This window comes from Cottoperca gobio, chromosome 19 (genome assembly GCF_900634415.1).
Source record: "Cottoperca gobio chromosome 19, fCotGob3.1, whole genome shotgun sequence".
In the NCBI taxonomy this organism is placed as follows: Eukaryota; Metazoa; Chordata; class Actinopteri; order Perciformes; family Bovichtidae; genus Cottoperca; species Cottoperca gobio.
In genome coordinates this window covers 18,681,516-18,701,642 of record NC_041373.1, presented here as the reverse complement: position 1 = coordinate 18,701,642, position 20,127 = coordinate 18,681,516, and the positions used below count along the sequence as shown (strand labels likewise).

General features: G+C 41.4%; 1 protein-coding gene across 1 annotated transcript; it reads left to right on the top strand.

The window, feature by feature from the left end:
• Positions 1-4,229: 4,229 nt before the first annotated feature.
• On the top strand, positions 4,230-16,885 carry vstm4b (V-set and transmembrane domain containing 4b). The gene is given in 9 exon segments (XM_029457120.1): positions 4,230-4,281; positions 5,919-6,292; positions 6,294-6,327; positions 12,166-12,219; positions 12,479-12,586; positions 13,009-13,042; positions 13,155-13,279; positions 13,659-13,723; positions 14,387-16,885. Coding segments are annotated over 9 exon segments (972 nt in total). The 3' UTR covers positions 14,513-16,885.
• The last annotated feature ends 3,242 nt before the right edge of the window (positions 16,886-20,127 follow it).

Here is a 20,127-nt window from a genome sequence, read left to right as displayed (position 1 = left end):
CTCGGCTCTGATTGGTTGTTTCTGGACAATTTTCCAATCGCTCATGTTTGTAAAGTCACAATTTGTTGAAGTGTTTTGTTGAAGAAGTGAAACTTTCACATCGACCAGCAGTAACCTCAACGATTCCCGGACGTTCTGGATTCAAATCGTAAACACCGGTGACGCAATGACATTTTCGGAAAGGATCGTGATACCATGACTGAGAGTTTAATCTTCCACGGAGTAAACAAGTTGTGAAATCAAACATCTCCTTCCCTTTCATACACGCAGACATGCTGCAGTGCATCAGGAGGGCCGAACATGAGCTGGTGAACTGATGTTCTGTCCTGTCACAGGTGTTACGTTGCATCTTGTTTGTTAACGTCCGTCATGCCTGCTGCTTGTTTTGATTTGCTAACACACGATATATTTACCTTGTGATGGAGAAATTAAAACTCACCTGGAAGAAAACATGCTTTTGGTGCTATTTAAAACATGTTTTAGTCGTGCGCTTCAGCCTCTTGTGGCCGAAATTAGTATTTCAACAACAAATCTTTTTTTTTCATTTGGCAAAGAAAATGTGTTTTTCACCTGTTTTACAGATTTAACTAATTAAGTCATAAAAAGTCATAAATACAGGAGAGAAAACAATTTTGCATTTTTTTGTCTCACTTACGTCTTAGGGCTTCCGTACAATGTGCTTTATATGATATATAAGACTTGTTGATAATTACAGTACTGAAATAATACTTATTGTACAATAAAAACTAATGTAATAATCTATTCATGTGCTTTTTGACAATCATCTATGAATGACATTTCTGTAAATACACAAACTAAATACTTTGAAGTGGAAAACTAAACTACATCCTCTAACTTTCTTGTGTTTTGTTAATTGAAGGAATCAGAATCTACAGGTTCCCACCAGAACCTTTTTGTACTCCACAGCTCCACATGCTCACTCTGAGCCATCTCAGCCAATCAGAACATCCCGTCGAGGCCGTGTCCAATGGCATGCGACGGTAAAGGTCAGGCAGAGTGATTTGCAGGATGTTGTAAATCCTGCGAGAGGCATCTGGGTCAAAGGTCAACCGGGCTGCCTCACGTTTTGTCACACAAACCCAGATCTGTTTTTCCCTTGGAATTTAACCTCAATAACACGTACCATTATAGTTTTCTTAATAAATATGTAATAATTCACTTTTATTTGGCTGTGGGGAGACGTGTCGCTTTAAAGAGCCTGAATATGTGTTTTTGTGTGTTTTGTTCCACTGACACACATACTGCACACGGATTAATTACTCAGCAAAAACACTCTCAACACTCTGGACTTCTAATAATTTCAGACATTTTCCACAAGGGGGCGATATGTACCTCCAGGAAGAAGTCCAGTTTCACATCTGAGCACCAGACGAGCCTTGTAAACAATTATTGGAGCTTTGATGACTTGTTTTTATGTCAGAATATAAACTGATAAGAACTTTTCATTTCTACTGTACCTTCATCTCAGCTCCTAGTTCTTGTTGTACCTCTTTCACCACGTGCAGGATCTTTCTGTATTGAAAGAAATATCTTAGGCTTGTTCGTAATGCACTTAAAAAGTAGAAAGTAGTTCAGAGAATGCAAACCTGAATAATCCTCACACTCTATAATCGTTTAGTCCGTAAAACGTCAAAAAAGTGTCTGAAAATGTCCATCACAACTTTACAAAGCCAAACGAGACGTTTCAAATGTCTTGTTTTATTCAACCAAGTCTAAATACCCCGAAAACATTCAGTTTACGATGATACGTGACGAAGACAAGCAGGAAATCTTCTCATTTCAGACGCTTTAATCGGAGAATATTAAAATTGTTTCACTGTTTCTGCTTGAAAAATGACAGAAATGATCGATTATCAAAATAGCTGCCAAACAACGATTCATTTTAAAGATGGATTTATTAGAAATATACAAACACTATACGAGCAATATGATCAATTTAGTAGCTGTTCTGGAGCTTTCATCATATCACATGTTCTTCATCAGTAGACTTCTTGTCCATGTTGGCTTAAAAGTTGAGATTTAAAAAACCACCTGTATAAATATAAGTTTAATATAAATATACATTAATATAAAAGCATATACCTTAACAACTCATGGAGCGTTGCACTTAGTGCACCTTTAATGCTCAGGCTGCAGATTCAGTGTTTTGAACCATATGATCTGTATCATCCTAATCAGGAGTCTGAGTGTGCGGCCCAGTTTGTGAGACGGCCTCCTCCAGCCCACAGATGGATCAAGAAGAACCAATAAAAAACCTTCTCTTATATCCCAGTAACCCTGTAGGAGCTGTGCAAACACAGAATAACAGCTAACAGATGTATTCGTCTCTGTAATGAACAATCCCCACAGAGAGCTGCAGCTGTGGACGTCCTGCTCACTGCCGGCTTGCTAAGCTAATGCTACTCCTCTTTTAAAAATATGTTTATAATAACAATGGATCTAAAGAGACTGCGTAATGTGAAAGGTGTTGCAGATAATTATCACCCAACTCTGCAGTTTCTCTCCTTTTAGCATCTTTCAGCTGCTTTTACAGCCGCCACACTTCAGTCTACCGGCTCTCATTAACCTCGCTTCCAGCCCCAGCAGGCAGCTGTTCTTTACACGACCTGCCCAACATCAGACGGCAGACAGTTAGCAAATAGCTGCTGAACATAGTAGAAACTTTAGCAGCTAAAGAGCCAGATATTTCCCTCAGGACGTGGTGGAGACCAAAACAGAGAGACTAAAATGTATTAGGTGGAAAGAAACAGAAAGTGAATTGAATGTTGCTCTGTGTCTGCCTTTTTGTGTCTTTCAGCTCAAAGTTCTGCTTTTACAGCCCACAAACTGTACTCTCAAATAGTTTTAGCAAAACAAGCTCAGATAAAAATATTTTTTAAAGTGTGCACAAGCTGCCCAGCACCAGGTGAAGAAATCTGAACCTCGAGCAAGCTAGCCAAATGTTTTTCTCAGAGCTGATAATAAGCAGGATAAATGCATCAGTAAAGAGTTCAGAGCCCCAATTTGGTGAATCCCAAAGCACATTGTGCACTGAATGCTGAAGGTTACAGCACTTTGGTAAAGTGGGAGCGTCTTTGTCTAGGGAACAGCCAAGTTTGGCAAGCTGTCGCCAGACTAGAAGCACTTATGTGGCCCCCGCAGGCCGTCTCCTTTATTATCTGTAAATCAGAAGTGTCCCAGATCCTCACAGCGCTGCTCTGAGGTTTGATAAAAGCCAGCAAAGTGTCCCAAAAACCCAGAGCTGACAGAGTGCTGGACAACGATTCACTGTGGGATCCTGTTACACGAGACAAGAGATGAGTGGAGATAGATGTAGACACACACACACACACACACACACACACACACACACACACACACACACTAATAGGGGGTGAAAGCAGGAAGAGCAACCATACCAGTTTAACACTTGAGGAAACTGATAATTTAACAACTTTAACTCTTGTGCTTCACTTTAAAAAAGCTGCTATGATTTTCCAAAAAATGCTATAAAATTATTATATATTCGTTTTATATTCTCAGTTAAATCTTTTAACCAACTTCAGACCGTATGATGAATACCAAATATTCATTCATCCTCATTAAATGGCTGTTTTTTAAGGAAGAAAAAGCAACAAGAAAAAGGATTAAATGTGGAAATAATCTTCATAAAATGTTCTTCTTCATCATTTCACTGGTGACGAAGATGGCCACACACAAACACAGACTGCAACACCCCCCCCCCCCCCTCCGTCTCCCCCTGTGTCAGCATATGTGTGTGTTCCAAAATAAAAGCCCTGACGTTGGTCTGCGCCCGCTGTCCTCCACAGCTGGAAGTGTGATTTGCTCGGAGTCAATCTCAACAACACACCCCCCCCCCCCCCCTCCACCCTGCACAGGAAATTACATTTCCCATCCACTCGCCAGAAGTGTGTATGTGTGCTCACCTGTCTGTTTCTGTGCACGTACATGTGTGTGTGTGAGTGTGTGTGTGTGTGAGTGTGTGTGTGAGTGTGAGGCTGCCAAATGTGTTTTGTGTGACATGTGCGGGGGAGGGGCAGGGGGAGGTTCTGAGTAGAAACAGAACGTTGTTTCATATTACGCTCCTCAGCTGAGGGGGGGAGAAGGAGAAGAAGAAGAGGAAGAAGAAGAAGAAGAGGAGGAAACTTAGGGTTTCTTTTCTTCAGAGGCATTTCACTGGGAGTGTATGGAGGCTGCAGCCGTGGAAAATGAAGATCTCCTCTGTGGTCTTCGCTCTCCTGACTCGAGCACTGCTTGGAGGTAGGAAAAGTTGATTTTGCTTCATGGAGACAAAATGTTTTCCAATATTTTTCTGAGAAACTTTGTAGAAAAACAAGTGAGAATCAGAGAGGATGTTGGGGTGATGGAGGACACATAGATTTGGTAGATAAGATGGTCTGTTAACTGAAACTTCGTTATAGACTGTGTAGTTTCTGCTGAAGTAAATATAGTGCCAAGCAGGACTGTGAGGTACGCTGGCAAGAAAATAACAAGTGTATTAAAGTAGCGTATGTTTGCAGAGATGTGAGGGGATGAGAGGGGATTCAAAGTAAAACAGAGCACTTCTAATTTAATTTATGGGGATTTCAGTGAGCTTCTGTCAACACACATTATTTAATTGAACAGTTTGAAAGTTCAAAGTCAACATGTGACACCAAAACAACACTTTTCAGCCACTCAACTATATTTCCATTGTTTTGTTCTGTCACTCAAAACTAAATGAAAGACAAAACTGTAAAAATAAATAAAAAATGTCACTGATTTTAATGACACGCAGAGCTCAACGCATGTGAGCGGTGTGACAGTCAAATGCTTGTGTGTCGTGGAAAGTGTGCATTGTGAAATTGCGCAAAGTTGTAAAACAGATGTGTGATACATCGTCATGCAACACATGCAGCAGTAAAGTTTGTTCCTCAATCTTCATCCAACGTATGTCGTCACGTGCCAAAAACATCACTCCCGTCAGCGTGACTGTTACTCAACACCGACCCCACCAGAGATGAGGACCGTGTGGATTTCAGATTTGACATTTAGCTTTAATTTGTGCAACAAACTTTCACTATATTTGTTCTTTCTTGGTGCTTTCAGGCAGTCATTAGAGACGTGTGATGCATACCAACTTTCACACAAAGGAACTTGTTCTTACTTGTTCAGTAATTTGTTATAAATGATCTCAAGCTTTCAATATGTATCAAGTGATTTCTTTCCCTCAGAATTGACAGAAACCCAAAGTGAATCCCACGACAGTATCTTTGTCTTATTATTCTTAGCACTTTTAGGACTTCTCCTCCATATTGGCTAAAGAGTTAATAAGCAGCAGTGAACAGATCTTATAGTTATAGTGAATACTCAGGTTAACATTTTCTAACAGGAGACCAACATTTAGTTGTCTCATGTCTCCAAATACTCTTAACGTTGGTCTCAGATTGACTCGGTGAGCGTGTCTGCTTTTAACAGAGTAGCTATCCATCTGTGGCGTTGACGAGACAATGGAAAGACAGGAAACAGCTGAATGCATTTAGAGAAATGTCGTAACTCTGTCAAAATCAAAGGGCTGCTGTCACCAACGTGCAGTCAAAACAAGCGAGGAGCCTGACTTCACACGTGTTTCAGGGTTAGACAAGACATAACATGCATCCACTTCTCTGAGATCTTTTTCAGCTTCTAAGGGATTGGGTATCATCAGATATGGGGTACATAATATGCTGGAAGGGCCAAGGCCATTTCCATAAGTAAAAAATGATGATTTCGTGATTCGGATCCTCTCCAAAATGTAATGGGTTCTTTCTTGGACCATGCTACACCCTTCTACCAAATTCGTAAAAATCGTGAGATCATCCGTCATCTTGATTCTACTTCTGTGGTTCTAAATAATAACTTGTGGAACTCTTCTGCAGATTTGTGTTTGGCCATTAACGTCACCATCACCCCGTACCCCTTCACGGTGGCCCAGGAGGGTCAAAACATCACACTCTCCTGTGTCGTGTCCCAGCGGCGCCGCAACACCGCTTTACCGGTGGTGAAATGGACCTTCCTGCCCGAGGGCACGGACCGGCCGGAGGACGAACTCCTCATCGCACGCGTCAACATGAGGAAGGCCCGTTTCTACGGCAACTACACAAAGAGTTTCCCGTGGCCCAAACTGAAGCTGACGGTGGTGAAGCAGGGGAAGATGTTTGATCTGGTGATCTTGAATGTGTCGGAGGGGGACCGGGGGCTCTACATGTGCCGGGTGCAGGAGTTTAAAAAGCACCAGGACCGCTGGAAGGCCTGCGTCAAACTGCACCGCCGCTACCGAGCTCAGAGGTGAGGGCTGAACTGTTACACTTTCTCCTGTCCGTTTCTTATCGCTGGAAGATTTGCCCAACAAGCACTCTGTGAGCATCACCCTGATTCACAGTTGTTGAGTTGCAAAAGAGTGGTCTTAAACTTGTGCATAGCCTAGTGGTCTGATGGTACGCCTTCCAAACCAGAAGGTTGAGAGTTCAATACCAGGGCTGCCACCATTGTACCCCTGAGTATTTGTGTGCCCGTAATCATTATGTGTTGGTTATTGGTCTGTAACCTTTAGCAGCTCATTTAGAGTTTATCAGGAAGGATTCAATAGATAAAGATGCAGGAATGTGTGTACCTTTAACTATTAGGACATTGTTTCCCAATCTTGGTGGCGGAACCCCATTTATGATTGTCCAATATTCAAATTAGACTTTACCGTTTTAAACTTGGTGTGTTCAAACCGTCAATCAGTGTGAACTTATTAAGTTAAGCATAGTCGTGATTTTAGTTCATTCCATGTCATGTTTGTCATTTAAAAAGTATCCAATAGCAAAGAAAGTGGAGTTAGTACTATTGGATTCTTGAGCCAACGTTGCGTATCCTCCGCTCTACTTCACTCTTGGAAGAAGGAACCAGCAGCTGAAGCCCAGTTTCTCACAGAATGACATCACTGCTTCTGATGGTGCAGGGCGGCGACTTAACAGCTATTTTCTGAAACCACAACAGAAGCAATGACAAATACTGTTTTGATAATAGTACGACCACAAAAAAGGTTTGTTTTACGCAGATGCCAGGTTTGTCTGCAGAGATCTTTCAGAACTGTGACTGCTATTGAGCAGCTCATGAAACTGTTTGAGGCTTTAGCTGGATATTTCTGAAAAAGCATGGATGCCCCGTTAACTCTTTCTCTCAGGAATTAAGGCTTCAAGACTATGACTGGAGAGGGAAGGGGCCTAACAACTCTTTGTGCCAACTCTCTCTGTCAAATGCCTCCAAATGGGGCAATGTTCAAAGGCTTGCAGACCTAAAGAGGCGCCCCAAGGAAACCCACATTTTGATAGTAATACACTAAAGACAGCAGAAAAACGATTTGTCCTTGGGGAGCAGTTCTGCCTCTCCAGTAGTAGCATTTTCTCTCCACCACAACCGGATGATCTAATCCATCTGGCTGAAGAGGCAGTGAAGTGGGTTCTCTGAGCACTGTCCTGCTTTTGATTTGGGATGGGAAATGTCCTCGGTTAGGAGCAAGTTTGGAGATAAAAGGATCCTCCATCTCGATAAGTTGCGGCTTTTACTAAAGTAGTTGATCTTGGAGAAAGAGCAGAGGGAGTGTGAGGTTTCAATGCCACCGCTGGCACATTAAACGTTCACACAACGGAATGGATGACAAATCCACCGTTACCAGATACTGCCCAACCATCCCTTCAAACCAGAGACACACTTAAAAGCTTTGTGAAACAGCTGACTCGTTGTCAAATGAAGAGTCCTGTAAAAGGGGTCTTTAATATGCACTTAATGGCTCAATGCACAATATTACGTTTTTTTATTGTCATCGCGATAACAGCTTGCGCAATAAAAGCAATCGCGAAATATTGCGATATTGCACTCAGGATGTTTGTTAGTTGAAAGAGAGTATCAGTATCAGTATTAGTATTATTATTATTATTATTATTATTATCATTGTGATATTCAACAACGTTAACACATATTGCATATTTTCCTCATATTGCGCAACTCTTATGGCAACACATGATAGCGTGCTAAAAAATTTAAATTGGAGCTGCTAACGTTAGCTGAAACTGTACTAGACAGGACTGACTTCAAAAGAATTGGGAAATATTACACATTAGGTGTCGTATTTTATTTATTTTTTCATTGACATGCTGACATTTTATGTTATACCAGATAAACACACTGTTTAATCCATCCTTTACACTTTTGGTTTTGGTAAGGCTAGAAAAAAAGACAAATTTAGAGCTTGACAGTTACAGTTGCTTCGATATGATTGGACAATCACAATTCAGCAAAGGGGTTTAAGTGAACAGACACTTGCTTTGTCCCGCATGTGTCTACATGTGTCAGTCAACAGGAGTGGGTAGTACTGGAGTTGGCTGAAGGTTCAGTCAGTGTTGTGTGACATCAAAGATCAGCAGAAAGCAGTTGGAGCATCACAAAGAAAGAAAATTCATATTATTTAAGGTCATTGCTGGAGGACTGTCAGTGTTCAGCAACACTAGACGTTGCTCACCACATTTTCCATGGAAGCGTTCCAACAGACTTGTGACTTTCGGGGTGTCCACAGCCAAGTCTGGACCCGGGCAGACACAAAGTCCCTCCTGAGCGCTGCTGACATTGGCCCTGACAGACAGAAGTCCAGAGAGACTCAGCCGAATCGGAACAAGAGATAAGTTGTGCTCAGGACGGTGAAGTTTGAATGTTTGTCTGCAGTCTAGTGGGCAGCTGGCTCTTAATATCTCTTGGTCAAGGATGTGGAGCGCTATTTTCATCCAAGGAAGTGCCGGTCCATTTTGGTTTCAGAGATATTATTAAAAAAGCCTACGCTGACACTTTTGAACGGAAACTGCAATTATGACATGAACGGCAATACATGTAGGAAATAAAACGGAGGAGTGAGAGGAAGCTCAAATATACCTCCCTTGTTTCGCCGCCTCTTGCAATGTGGATATTACATTGGTTGTTTATGGATTTAGATATAGATTATTCTGTTTGCGACCCTGTTTTGCTGCTTATACCAACAACATGTGCTTAGAATTTCTGTTGCATATGACAACTTAATGTGTGTAAATCCTTTTGCTTTTAAATGAAATGGATGAATAAATATTGGAGATTGATTTCTTCATCCAAAAGAATGAAATTCGGAAAACCTGATTTTCTGAGTTTTAAAAGCAAATGATGTGTGTAAATCAGTTTAAAGGTGCACAATAAGGTAATGCACTTCCATAAAGTTGGGGGGGCCTGTGGAAGATGTGGAAAATCAAAGCAGCTCATTCTTCTTCTTCATATTCCGAATATCAGTTCCCAGTGTGCTGGCTGCTGCGCTTCTCTTAATGCAACTGTTCAGCATCCTGTATTAGACCTTTCCAACATTTGTAACTTTAATTTAAATCTATAAAATTCAGGATAAAAGTCACCGTAAGAGTTCTTGATACACAACAATCTGGATCTGGGTTGAGTAATTCTAATGGACGGGCCGAAGCTCCAACAACACTGGAAAACTGCACTAGTTCTGCCCCGCGGAGCAGCAGGCGCTGGTATTTCTTCCCAGTATCCACACCAACGGTTGACAGCTATGATAAACATCAGCTGCACATCTGAGGGGTTTAAAGCCCCTCTGGGACCATCGCTCCTAGACCCCACTTCACATAAGAAACAGCAGATGACTGAGACTTTATGTGCACAAAAGTGTGTCTTTGTGACGTCAGAGATTCCTGTGGTCGGATAACATTAGGTGACCAGGTGTTTCCACAATCACACAAAACTCCCATTACTCTACTTACTACTTCTATAATAAACACGCACAGGGGTCAGAGGGTTTGGTGGAAGACGTCGAGGTAGAGCACAGTATGGACGCAGCCTCCTCTTGGCGTAAACAAACTGAAACAGTTTTTCTATAGCACATGTGGGCGACTGCAAGTTAAAGAGAGTCCTTGGAAAGAGCAGGAAGAGGTACACGGCACACGGATGTGGCATGAGTGTAAGTATAGCAAGAACATGGAACTCTGGGTATTGTTTTGGCAGCTTCACAGGAAGCCGTTCTGGGGTCACATACATCTCTTTTTTAGAAGCCCACAACACAGGCCTGTTTATCGCCATAATAGGGACACAGTGAGCAAATGTACTGAAAGATGCAAAGAGATGGAAGTTAAGGAAGTAAAGGGGTGAATTATTCAAAGCTTTGTTAAGACACACAGCGTCGCTCTGTACAGACGTTCATGCCCCGTCATTTATAAAACAGTACATTAGAGAAGAGAGGGGGAAGACACAGAGGGTCAGTCTTCACTGCAGTACATGTCTGTGTGTTGATGTTTACAGTGTTGGGTTTGTTGGGGCACAAAAAAGAGCCACAAATCTGAAACGCAGTCAATGCAACTGTGTGACTGTGAAGAACACAAAGTAGTGTGTTCGAATGTTTCCACTGCAGTGCGACAAGTCTTCAGCCATTCAAAGTTTAAAAAGAAGCCATTCTCTAGATGAGGATAAAAGTCGTACAGTCCACCAGATTAATCCTACTTCTGATTCTTCCAACATGTACAGCTGCTGCCGCTCTGACAGAGCTGCACAGACAAAAACACTATTACATTATCAACATTATCATCATGGATGTTATCACCATTTACACTGTTAATAGTTTACTGGGAAGGCAATTAAATCATCTGTCATTTCAAACAAGTGGGAGAAAGTCTGCTTCGAAAGAGATTTCACCCAGAGACTGTGTTTGTGCCATGCACCAGTGCATTTGCTGTAGTCTTACGACAGATAGATGAAAGTGTTTTTGGTGTTTCACACAAGCTTCGCCAATAACATAACAGCCAAACGACATGTAAACTGCTGAGTGCTAACACCGCAAGCCTTGCGTTGAAAAATGGAGAATATATGGACGTCTAGAAATGCGACGCAAAATTGGAGCGCACGCCAGGCTATTGCTTTACCATAAGAAGACAATGTTTTTTCCAGCAGTCCATTTATGGCGAATGTCTTGGTGAGATCGGGGCCTTGAAGTCATGCTTAGACTCTTGCAAACACCTTCATGGAACTGGCTGCAAATATAATTTAATACAGAAAATCATTCCCAAAAGGAACTGATTTGAAAAAGTCTTTTTGCAGAAGGAAGGTTCTGGTTGGTGGATTTAAGCTTTTGTTTTAAGAGTTTTGCTTGTAGGTTTCGATCCTTCAGTTGTGTACACAAATAATCTCCTGAAGTACTTATGCTCATACCGTGTAGATATGTTTTGCAATCATCCGAAAAAGTCTCACAGCAAGTTTGCCAGTCAGTCGGCACAGCCCGTCTGTGGGAAAGAATCCAGCCGGCGTGGCGAGCCTGCCTGTCGTCAGCTTCTGGTGGTTTGGGGTATTTCAAGATGCCCTGGTGGGTGTCAATTCACAAGCTTCTTACCACCAGCGCAGCACGAGTACAGCGGTGTTAAGACTACTGTGGTCACAAGGGGTGGAGACATGAGTGAGTGTGTGGGGCGAGACTCAGGTTGAGTTTGAGACATGTTTTCTCAGACATTTTAGACACAAGCAGCACATAGCTGGGATTCTCATTACACAGATGAAGGCAGCATTCACGTGCCTTTCATTCCCCACTGGTGCTCATATTGGATGTTTGGGTTGTCGAGGTTATCTGCTCTGTGCTGAGATGTGCAGAAGGCCTAAGCCATATAAGCTGTCGCTGAAAAGATTTAGTCACATCGATTTTAATGAGCTTCTCGTGTTGAAGTGTTCACTTTAAGGGGAGACATTACAGGTGAATAGGGTACAAATTACAACCAATAGATATCACTATGAAACTTCCAGTTGATTACGTTACATTTTATTAATACCTTGTGTGTGTGTATGTGTATTAGTGGATGTTCTCCAAAATTGACGTTTTGACATATTATGGAAGCAGAATAGGGCAAAATCTCTAAATTGACCAGTGCATGAAAAACAAAGGTTAAGATTGAGCCCTCTGGACAGTGACTCTGAGACAGGATCAGGCAGGGAGGAGGCCAACCTCAGCTCGTTGTCTTCCTACAATTAGCTTTATTTAAACTCTAGCCAGCGTGTAATCAGGCGGCAGGCAGGCCACAGTGAAGACCATGGACCTTACACGCTTCTCTTCTCTCTCTTTCTTTCTCCATGTAGTGCATGTCCTACCAGCCACCAAGGCAAAAGAAAGCCTGTGGAGCTTGTTTGAAGGTAAGTCATCATATTTATTGTGTGTGTGTGTGTGTGTGTGTGTGTGTGCGTGCATGTGTGTGTGTGTGTGTTTGTGTTTGTGGTGGATTGGAACTGTATCGTCCTTGGCAGGCAAAGATAGCCCAACCCAAAGGATATAGTACAGTGCCTTAAATAGCTCAGCAAAACATGTTCTTCTTTTTTTTTCTTCAGATTTTTGTGTATCGTGAAGCAATAGGAATGAGACTGATGTGCGTGTATACATGTCTTTGTGTTTCAGATGTGTACTTGTGTGCGGTGCTGATCTGCTCAGTTGGTTTGCTGTGTATGTGCATGTTCACGGTGACAGTAACCTGCCAGTACATACAGAGGAAGCAGAGGTTAAAAGGTTAGCAGCAACATTAAATGAACTCCTGGGACCGCCCATTGTTCCGATCGCCCATTAATAAGAAACCCCAATAGTTTGAAAAATGTCCCATTGGACCAAAAGCCCATTTTTCCGACAGCCCGTTACCCCAAAAATGCCTGTTGTTTTCCTGCAACAACCAGAAGGACATGCATAATTATTATGAAGAATGATGTGTGGACCAATGGCCGTTTGTTTTCGGGATAGCGGGCTATCGCATAAATGGGCTTTTGGTCCATTGAGACATTTCTCTAACTATTGGGGTTTAGGAATAAAAGGCCATCGGAACAATGGCATGGCACCACTGACCTATGACCTTTATCAATCTCTACAAGTACAAAAACCTTTGACTCAACAATTATCACCATTTATTATATATTTTTAATTGTGTTATATCTCCGCAGATAACTACCTCTTGGTGAAAAGCCCTCAGAACAGGTAATATTTTCGGGCGACACAGTCTCTTCACACATATAGACATGAAAAAGATTAACAAACGTTCAAATGTTCTTCATGGCACTGAATCTCTGGTAATTTGGTCTCAATCCAGCTCAGGAGAGACCGTCACCAGTGTGGTCAATGTGTCTCCTGCTCTGCCTAAGAAGGAGAGGAGGTACAGGAAGAAAAGGAGCAGAGACTACCAAGAGGAAATACCACCAGAGATACCAGCAAAGGGTAAATACGAGTCTTCGGGTGCAGCACACCAACAGTTATGTTTTAAGGAGCTCATAGTTGCTCATTATTGTACATCTTTCCAAATCCTTTTGCAACAGCAAATACTCTCTTGTAAACCCATGTTGTCAGTGAGGAACAGCAGCAGAAATAGCTGAGAATGAGGTTTTGTTCTGCTTCCTTTCTAAACATGAAATGTGCTGGTATTTAAGGTCAACATCCGCCCCTTCCACATATAAACTCTTGAGTTATGGAGTAGCATGTGGAATGTAATGCATCATATTTTTCCACTGAAAGCAAAACACATTTGGATAGTTATTTTGAGTTCAGTACTCTCTTAATGATCGTCATGATGTGGCTGACTCTTGCTTTGTCCCTTCAGCTCCCATTGGAGACAACACACGGAAACCCAAACTTTTAAAACCACAACCACGGAAAGTAGTGTTGGTGAGTTCTATGCATGCCTTTATTATACATTGTTAAATCATCGTTGTTTAATGTGGCCAAATAATCTACACAGTATACAGTACACCTGTTTTTAACCTGCGTGGCATCGGCCTATATCACTTTGGAGAAAACCTTTCTAGTGCTGGTACATTTTGCCTAAAACTTACCCTACCAAGCAAGGCATTGTTACTGTGCCAAGTATAATGGAGAGCAACCAGCATGTGACAGAAATGCCTGTAATCAAAAGTACCAGAAAAACTCATAAAATGTGCCACATAACCCAGGTTTTATTTGGTTTAAATTGTCACTGGAATAAAGTGACTCTGTGGCGACCCAGCGTTTTAATAGCACAGAATGCGGCAAGAGATAATTGAATTTTGGCAACCTCAACCGAAGTCTCCTGTCAGGTGAAGTCTGCACACAATCTATTTGCTAAACCGAAGCAGTAAAGCAGAAGGCAACCAAGGAGAGGAGAGAGCGTCACGCTGTTCAGCATTCAATGTTAACTCAGTTCAAAATATGTCTGTACTCATAATGACAGAAATCTCAAGTTTAAGATGATGGAGTTCAACATAAAACCTCTCTAAACCTCCCTGCTCATTTTCCAACCACCAATACCACTTCCCTCCATCATTATTTTCCATCTTTCTCCTCCATCTCCAGCCGAAGATAGTGGAGGAGAATCTGACCTACGCGGAGCTGGATCTCGTGAAGCCGATCCCGGAACCCAAGGCGTCGTGTAGCGGCACCGTGTACGCTCAGATACTGTTTGGGGAGCAGCAGCTATGAGAAAAAGCCACACACCACTAGTAACTGTGCCTTATGTAAAAAGTACTGTCTATTTATCGTCTGTATTTTGGTTTTTGAAGGGCAAAATGTGTAATGTCTCACGATAATGACACAATTTGTACATATGATTTCCTTCCTTTCTGAGTCCAAGATGCAAAGGGAAATGTTTTGTATACTGGAATATTTCATGTAGAATGTTTCTTTTGCATCCATGTTTGAATCCTGTGTAGCTTAAACTAGGAGCACAATAGAAGACCGGCGCTGATTTAGACCAGATTTGTGCATCGTGACAATCGGTAAAGTTTATTTCAGTGTGAACAGACTGCTGGTGATTGGATACGTAATCATTAATTTAGTAGGCTGTATGCCGTATATACTGAATGAGTATGCAGTAAGCAGATTTATGAAGGAGAGACAAAGTAAGTTTAAGACATCCGTTGTGGTGACCGATGTGAACCAATCCCTTGTCTGAATGTGATTTACTTCTAGTGTGTTCCCAGCATTATCTGCCTCTAAACATCTGTGTCCAGTGTGTTTCTGTGTCAGATTGCTGTTTATAATGACCTCAACTCCACAGAGTTGATATTAAAGTAGTGATTAGCCTCCCGACCTTCCCCCATAGGCAAGTACGTGAGACCATGCGAGTCCTTTCATCGGGTGCCAACATCAACTTAACAGGCCGTTAGCGACACACACATGAGCGTATAGTTATGTGTAGGCTAAACACCCTTGTAGACTTACTCACACTAAGGCACATATTATGAATCCAAAAGGCTGCAAACAACCAGATCGACAAACAGGGACACTTAAGAAACTGTGTTTGGACTTTTTCACGTTAAAGTTTAATTTAAATCTTGAGGTAATTGTGTTGTTTGAGATGAGATAAGAGCTAGAAGCCGGCAGTAGTCCCACATACCTTTTGTACGGTCCTTTTGCTTGCTTACTTTCCGTGAATCTGAGTGTGAAAGTGCTTAGGCGTCTTTTTCCATTTAATGATCCTCTGGATTCAGGCATGGAAAAGCAAAGGAGAGCTTTTTGAACAGTGAACTTGAAACCCAGACACAAAGGCACCGGATCCCTCCCTTCCCCCAAGACTTCCACTATCTTATGTGGAATTATGGAGCCCTTCACAAATACAAGTTCCTTTCCGCTGCGTGCCTGCTGAAGTCCATGATTTGTCCCCTTTTCGCCAAACGTTACCTAAAACACTACTTATCTGTCAACAGGTAGTAAGAGAGTATTTAGTCACTTGAGCAAAATTATTGGACTCTTCTGTAAAACATTTAAGAATGAACTTATATGTGGTATTTTGAGTTATGTAGGCAATTATGTAACGACTACGTTTAGCTAGCTGGGGACTGCCCATTTGTCCGACATCTATTATTCCAATAACCCAATAGTCCTAAAAGATGTCCCATTGGACCTAAAACCCAAGTGTCCAGAATGTCATGTCCCAGTGCCCCGAAAAGACAATCTCTCCCTGCAACAAACAGAAGCACATGAGTTTTTATGCAGAATGACGTCATTGGACCGTCCCAATTTTCTCCACTATGGCGAAGTCATGCCCCGCCCTTCTCTGCCCTTGATTGGCTAGAACTAAATGCCTCCGTTGGTTTGAGTGCATTTTTGGAATAATGGGCGTTTGTTTTGGGCTGTGGGACAAATAGGTTTTAAGTCCAATGGGACATTTTTTCGGACTGGAATGATGGGCCATCGGAAGAATGGCCGGCACCAACTAACTAACAGCTGATATTTATTGAATTGTTGTGATGAAAGAATCAGTCTACAGTCACGAAAAGATGGAAGTTATCAATGTCTGTGAAATTATCAAGAAAGTTGTTGTACCATTCATCAGCAGAAGCACAAAAGCTGATTTCCAATATGGCTGCCAGCCTGAGTACACCAACAAATACAGCACATGACAGATTTCTAGCCATCACTGCAAATGTATAACTCATTTTTACTGCAAGCTGGTGGTTGTGGACTTTGACATTCTCTGTTCGCCTGCCTTTACATTACATTGCAATTTAGACCACTAACAACCTCCATTTGTCACCATTCCAATTCTCCATTGTTTTTCTCTTATGCATATTTCAGTTGCACAGTGTGTGTTATATATGAAATGACTCAAAGGGACCTTTCAGTGGCGGGCACAAGTGTCTTAAAAATGCCCTTAGACTGTGAAATGTAAAGTTTCTTCCAGATCACATTGTCCTTAATGGGAGTCCACAAACTAGAACCATGTGTGTGAATCTCCCTCTCCACCACTGCCTTCATCAACATCCCAGCATTTCTTTTCTTAATTGTTTTTGTACATTGTATCTGTAAAGTCTGTATCAGTAAGTCAAATAAATATAAAAATGGATGTGAGCAGTTTGTTGCCAGAGAGGTGTTTTTAAAGTGACGTCATTCTTTGCAGGTCAAAATGTGTCACATGTCAATTGAGATATTCGAACATCTGGATGGATTTGTTTAAAATATTAACTCCTCTGACTTTTTCAATGTTCCCTCAGGATGACTATAGATAACTTTACTCGTTCTGGAGCCAAAACCAAAACGTTGGCAAATCTAAAGCAACAAAATGCAAGCAGGAAATAAAATACTGACCAATCAGGACAAAAGCAGTGAAAGTTCAAAACAAGGCAGTGCTGAGGTATTCAAAAGCAAACTAAAGGTAAAGCAAAGCAAATAATTAAGCAAGCAAATTAACATGGGCAATAAAAGCAGCAGTCAAACAATCAATACATATAAAGGCATTAGAAATGTAGAAATGTATTGTCCTAGTTCAACCAATACAAATATTTGGAGGGATCTAATGGATTGGATTAAACCGTATCTGCACATCTGGCCGTAAACTCTGAAAAACCTTTTGAGTTTAAGTATTGTAAACTGTGATGAAAGCTCAGATTCCCCAGCTACCGTTATTCTTCACCTCGATGTAGACTTAAAGAGGAGACATGAGAGGGGCGCAGCCGTTAGCAGCCTGGATGGGTGTCAGCTCCTCTTGTGGTGGTGGAGGCGCTGTAATGAGAGGTGGGGAGATTTAAACTTCGGGTTACGTTTACTTACAACCTCCAAATTATTTTCGAAAGGAAAAGAGAGAGGAAGCCCACTGCGTGTGTGAGACAAAGGGGACCCCGAAGGTCTTGTAAAAATGTCTCACCCACAAAGAAAACACACAGCTGACAAGAAGACGCAGGCCAGTAGATGACTTAGGTTAGAGGGAAGTTCAATAGTAATACAATATGATCAGTAAGGTAAATAAAACAGTGTTTAAGTGGGTGGGAAGGAGAGGAGGGATTAAAAGTGAGATGTCTTCTTTCAGACTAGCGGAAAGAAAACATCCAAAATACACATTTAGGTGTTTATTTTACTCCACCTTTTCTATTTGTGTTTCTAGACTTCTCCTAAAATCAGCAAAAGTCAGCATTAGATAATGCCTAATATAACATATCTAAACATAACATTTCAAAAAACTTGTAATACAAAAACTGATTGTCTTAATGTAAGTAATCAACCGGGGAAGTTTCACGGTAATATCTATTAGTTCAACTTTTAACACTATTCACCTTTAGCGTGTCCCACTTAAACAGGAGAGAAAGAGGTAAAAGTATTTCCATATTTGGTCAAAGACTTGGACGTTTGGGACAAAATGATGCAGTTTCCTGTCTGAGCGCAACACAGGAGGCTTTGCAGACGCTCCCTTAAAAAGAGCTGATGTCACCAGTAAAACAGCCGAACGAAACCTATTGTTAAAGCTTGCGTGCATCTGCGCTCGTTCTGTCCCATGCATGCCATCATCTCAGTCCATAGAAATACAATGCATAGTAAACACACAGTCTACAACCTAACATATCCTGTGTGGTTACAGTAATGCATAGCTACACTGGCCTCGAGTCAAAAAAGAGAATAATGAAAGACTTCAGCAAGTGGAAATCACAGGAAGTAGAAATTAGCTTAAGGTTTCGGAACTGGATGTCCTGTAAGAACTTGGATCCACTGTTGGACGCTCTAAGGTCACGCAAAGCATAGAGTAAGAGTCTCCAACCAGAACCACTTGGAAGTCACTCATGAGCCTCCAAACAAAAAAAGAAAACAATTGAATACAAAATGCTTCCTTAAAGGAACATTCATATGGTCTGTCAAGTCCAGTGAGTTTACAAATACCCACAGTGTTAGTCTGGTCATTTATTTGAGGGCGAGAACTTTATTTTCAAGTTTTTAGAGGAAGACGTGGAGAGAAAACACAGCTTACTCTGTTCCTGGTGGTTTGCTCCCTTTGCAGCTAAACTGTTATCTTACATTGTTTTAAAGTTTCCCTTTATTAAAAATAATGCTGAATTTGTTCAGCTCCAACAGCTTTTTCATATTAGTCTCATTTGGATTTGTTTGACAGACACGCAGTAACTGATGAGGCATTTCACTACAGGATTAATTACTCTCACCTCTCAGCACTATGATTAACTCTGCTGTTAATCAAAGCCAAGCAGGACTAATGAGAAACAGCCTGAGTCAGTATGGAAGGATCAGCAGCTGTCTGTCTTCCAGCCCTTTGGGTTCCCCAAAATGATGACATCATACTACAATAGCTTTCAAGATTGTTAACAGACAGTGAGCATGAGTCAGGATGAGGTTTCCCCGTGACGATGGAGTTGGAATATTTTGCTTTGTTTTCATACTCTTGCCTGTCATCTAGTGTTACTACAATACTTTTGAGTAACTGTTAAATATGTGTTCTGCTTTTCTTAAAGCTGCTCTTACTGTTATGTTAATGTATTAAAGTAGGTAGTCACCGTGAAGTCACCAGTCGGTTTATAGACTACCATTTTGTGCCGGGGCCAGGTACCACTAGCAGTTAATGCTAGCGCTAGCTAGCTAGCTTGGTTAGCAAGGTGCATCTAAAATTCATGTAAACTGTGATATTAATTAGAATGCTAATTTTGCTGAGCAGAAAAAAATGCATGTTTAAAATGTACGTACTGAAAAAAAAAAAAACAGATGACTTCACCAGCAAAGTACCTTAATTTATCATCTATTTTACTCTAAATGGGACCATAATTTACTAAATCAACATCGTGCTGTATTGAACAAGACTTGAAACCAGCAACTGAGACCATAAACTTGTCAGTAAAATGTTATTAAGGTAATAAATCAAGTGAGAAGTAGGGTCATTTTCTCATAGACTTCTATACATCCTGACTAATTTTTGCAACCAGTGGAGTCGCCCCCTGCTGTCCATTAGAAAGAATGCAGGTTTGAAGCACTTTTCAGACCCGGCGGTATCCCCTTGGCAACTATTCGCTGATGAGATTTTGAACTATCCCAGACATAAATTGTCAATCCTTGGAACAATGTGAAAGCTTCCACCGTTATTCCAAAACAGTGATCGTAGATCACATGCTCAGACCGTCAATTGACGACCAATTTAAATCTTTGGTTAAAATTGTGTAAGAAGCTCCAACAGACCCTGGTGGTGTAGTGGTTAGTATTCTGTGCTCTCCCTGTCTGGGAGTGAGTGTTTTCTTTATACTACTGCCATATCTATACTTACTGGGACTGTATATTCATAGTCTACAGCAGTGGTTCCACCAGATACTTACCTGGTCATCTACTGT